The 3,716-nt window shown below is 39.3% G+C and overlaps 1 protein-coding gene across 1 annotated transcript; it reads left to right on the top strand.

The window, feature by feature from the left end:
* The first annotated feature begins 313 nt into the window (after nt 1–313).
* On the top strand, nt 314–2,386 carry LOC119418753 (trace amine-associated receptor 1-like). Its single transcript, XM_037686089.1, has 3 exons — nt 314–527; nt 600–1,157; nt 2,379–2,386. The coding sequence occupies exons 1-3, from the start codon at nt 314–316 to the stop codon at nt 2,384–2,386; spliced, it is 780 nt and encodes a 259-aa protein (XP_037542017.1).
* Nucleotides 2,387–3,716: the final 1,330 nt, after the last annotated feature.

The following is a 3,716-nucleotide window of genomic DNA, read 5'->3' on the forward strand; positions in this document are numbered from 1 at the left end:
GGGAATAAAGGTTTGTACACAGACTTGAGTGGCTTAAAGCTGCCAACAGCATTTATGAACCGATGACTTGTGAGTGTTTATCAGAACATTTCAAAATTATTAGTCTGTGTGTATTTTACATTTAAAAGGGTGTGATGAATGTATTTTTTTTGTAGTTGTCTGTTTAAAAAAATGAATTGCAACTTTTTTTTAGGTCAACATGGAGAAAAGAGTTACTGTAAACACAACTGAAGCGGTGACTTACATACATCCCTGCTATGAGATAAAAAATTTCAGTTACAAGTTTACAACAACTCCTTCTGCTGCATGTGTGATGTTATATTGTTTTCTAACACTTTTGTCTGTTGCCACAGTATGTGGAAACTTCCTTGTAATAATTTCTGTGTTTTACTTCAAACAGCTCCACACTCCTACTAACTTCCTTATTCTGTCTCTGGCTGTGGCTGACCTGCTTGTGGGGATCATAGTATTTCCTTTAAGCATGGTATTCTCATTTAGCTCATGTATGTACCACGGAGATTTATTCTGTAAGATACGAGACAGCCTTGGAATAAATCTTTGTACATGCTCTATCTTACATCTATGTTGTATTTCTGTAGACAGATATTGTGCAGTTTGTCAGCCATTAACATATAAATCTAAAATCAGTCTTCATGTTGTTGTCTTTATGATTACTGTGAACTGGGGTGCTTCTGCGATTATTGGAATTGGTAGAACAGTACCAAAACCTGAACAAAAATGTCAAGAAAATTGTTTTATTGATGTTCTGATGACAAACACAATTGGGCCCATTTTATCCTTTTACCTTCCACTTGTCATATTGTTGTGTGTTTACCTGAAGATTTTCCTTGTTGCACAAAGACAGGCACGAATCATCCAAACTAGGATGAAATGTGGAGCGAGTGTCAGTAAGATGGAGAGCAAGGCCACTAAAACTCTGGCTATTGTTTTGGGAGTTTTTATTTTTTGTTGGAGTCCTGGTTTTCTTTGTGTCACGTTTTTGCCTATAACCAACTATTCAATACCAGTTCCTGTGATTGAAGCTCTTATTTGCCTTGCACTGACCAACTCAACATTAAATCCATTAATTTATGCTTTCTTTTACAGCTGGTTCAGATCAGCCTTCAGAATTATTATGTCCGGTAAAATATTACTTGGTGACTTTTCTAATACAAAACTAAATTAATTTACTTTTTGTTTCAAGAAGTGTAAGTTAGAATTGTCAGTAGTTTAAAAAACAATAATAAAACTGAATGTGTCTCCTGTTGGAGAAAAATATTCTCTTAATTTTACTCACTCAAAAAAAAAAACACGGGCAGCACGGTGGCGCAACTGGTAGAGCTGCTGCCTCTCAGCAAACAGGTCCCTGGTTCAAACCCCGGTCCAGGGGCCTTCTGGGTGGAGTTTGCATGTTCTCTCCGTGCATGCGTGGGTTTTCTCCGGGTGCTCCGGTTTCCTCCCACAGATAAAAAACATGCATGTTAGGCTGATTGGTAACTCTAAATTGTCCCTAGGTGTGAGTGAGAGAGTGAATGGTTGTTTGTCTCGTTTGTCTCTATGTGGCCCTGTGATGGACTTGCGACCTGTCCAGGGTGTACCCCGCCCCTCGCACAGTGATTGTTGGACATGGGCACCAGCGACCCCCGTGACCCAAAATGGAATAAACGGGTAAAGATAATGGATAGATGGAAAAAAAAAACACTCGACAGCATCATGAGAATCCGCTGCGAGCTGTCTGTGAAGCTTGTTTTTATACTCCTCAGTTCATCCAAGCTCATAGACTCGGAGGTGTCCTTGGAGTGAAAGCTGCATGCCTGCATCCTCTCTCAGCTCCTCATCCAGCTCTCTCTGCTAACCCAAACATATAATTCATGGGCAGAGTTAACATTCTCAGCCATAGTTAACAACATCCATAACCTTTGACCAAAAGTTCCCTAACATATTCTACAATCATCTGTTTTGATTGTGCCATCTTATATTAAATATCTTGTTGCTAAATATATTCCCAATGGAGCACTTTACTCTCAAACTGCAGGCTTACTTGCGGTTCCTAGAGTTTCCAAAAGCAGAATGGCAGGCAGAACTTTGAGTCATCAGGCTCCTGTCTTGTAGAACATAGTTCCAATTTCTGTCCATAAGGCTGACACCTTGTCCCTTTTTAAGACTGGGCTTAAGACCTTCCCTTTTGATAAATCCCATAGTTAGGGTCGACTTGTTATGCTGCTATAACCTTAGACTACTACAGTAGAGGATAAAACAACCTCATTTTTTAAAATGAATTGTTAAAAATGAATAGTTTTTGTTTGGTACTATTTCAATCTTAACATGTGATTTTCAACCTGCCATTGTGTATCTGTTCCTCCATTCTGTTCCTTCAGAGCCCTGAACAGAAACATTCTGTTGTTGTGACTTGGTCTCTTGTGTCTGTTGTGACTTGGCGCTATATAAATAAACTGAATGGAATTGTATTGAATTGATATTAAATTTGAATTGAAAAAGGATGTATGGACGTTTGGTTTGCTAACAACTGTTCTAATGGGGAAAAATGCTTTCAGAAAAAATAAAAGTTCAGCTTTACATAAAATACTATTTATTATAGACAATGTCTGAGTCAGATAGAAAATGTCAGATACTGTCAAATTGTGGTCCCACTTACTTATGTAGCATTTAACAACAGACTGAAGACCCTAAAGAAGGGCTGTAAAGAGAGTGTAAATTACACACACAAAAAAAATCTCGACTGTGTGTGCCTTAATAAGTGAATGAGTAAGTCTGTAAAGTGTTTTAGAGAACTTGGTGTTAACCTGGATAACAAGGCACTTTATAATTTGTGGAGCTTTTGTTTCCTCCACAAAGGAGGTTATGTTTTCGTTTGCATTGGTTTACCTGTGCACACGATTACTCAGAAAGCTATAAATGAATTTTCATGAAATTTTCTGGAAATGTTGAGGTTGTCACAAAGAAAAAAATAATAAATATTAGTGGTGATTCAGAAAATCAATCGGATCCAGGAATTTTTTAAAGGATTCTTGTTTGGCTGTGCAGAAGATGTTACTGTGTGAGTGACCCTAAGGTCTTGGCAAAGGTGTGTGCTCGCAAGAACACTGTCAAGAACAAGAACAAATCTTCAGAAGAATCTCTGTGCAGAACTGTGCAGAACTGCAGTCCTAAGAGCTCCAACAACACCCAACCCCCCTCCCAATCTGGTTGTGCTTGTGTGCTTGCAAAATGTGCCTCTTAAATGACTTCACCAGAATAACAAATCCACCACAATAGCTCGAGTAATGATTGGTCCATAGTAGAAAGGCAGGTGTCTCTAACAAATAATTTAATTTATGGCACAACTGGTAGAGCTGCTTCCTCTCAGTGAGAAAGTTGTCGGTTCAAATCCTGTTCCGGGGGCCTTTCTGGGTCGAGTTTGAATGTTCTCTCCATGCATGTGTGGGTTTTCTCCGGGTACTCTGGTTTCCTCCAACAGACCAAAAACATGCATGTTAGGCTGATTGGTAACTCTAAATCGTCCCTAGGTGTGAGTGAGTGATTGTTTGTCTTGTTTGTCTCTATGAGGCCTTGTGATGGACTTGAGACCTGTCCAGGATGTCCCCCGCCCCTCGCACAATGATTTCTGGATATGGGCACCAGCAACTTCCATGACCCTAAAAGGAAGATGCGGGTAAAGATAACGGATGGATGGATGGATGGATGGATATATATAT

The sequence above is a fragment of the Nematolebias whitei genome, chromosome 12 (assembly GCF_014905685.2).
Source record: "Nematolebias whitei isolate Nwh7 chromosome 12, NemWhi1, whole genome shotgun sequence".
NCBI lineage: Eukaryota > Metazoa > Chordata > Actinopteri > Cyprinodontiformes > Rivulidae > Nematolebias > Nematolebias whitei.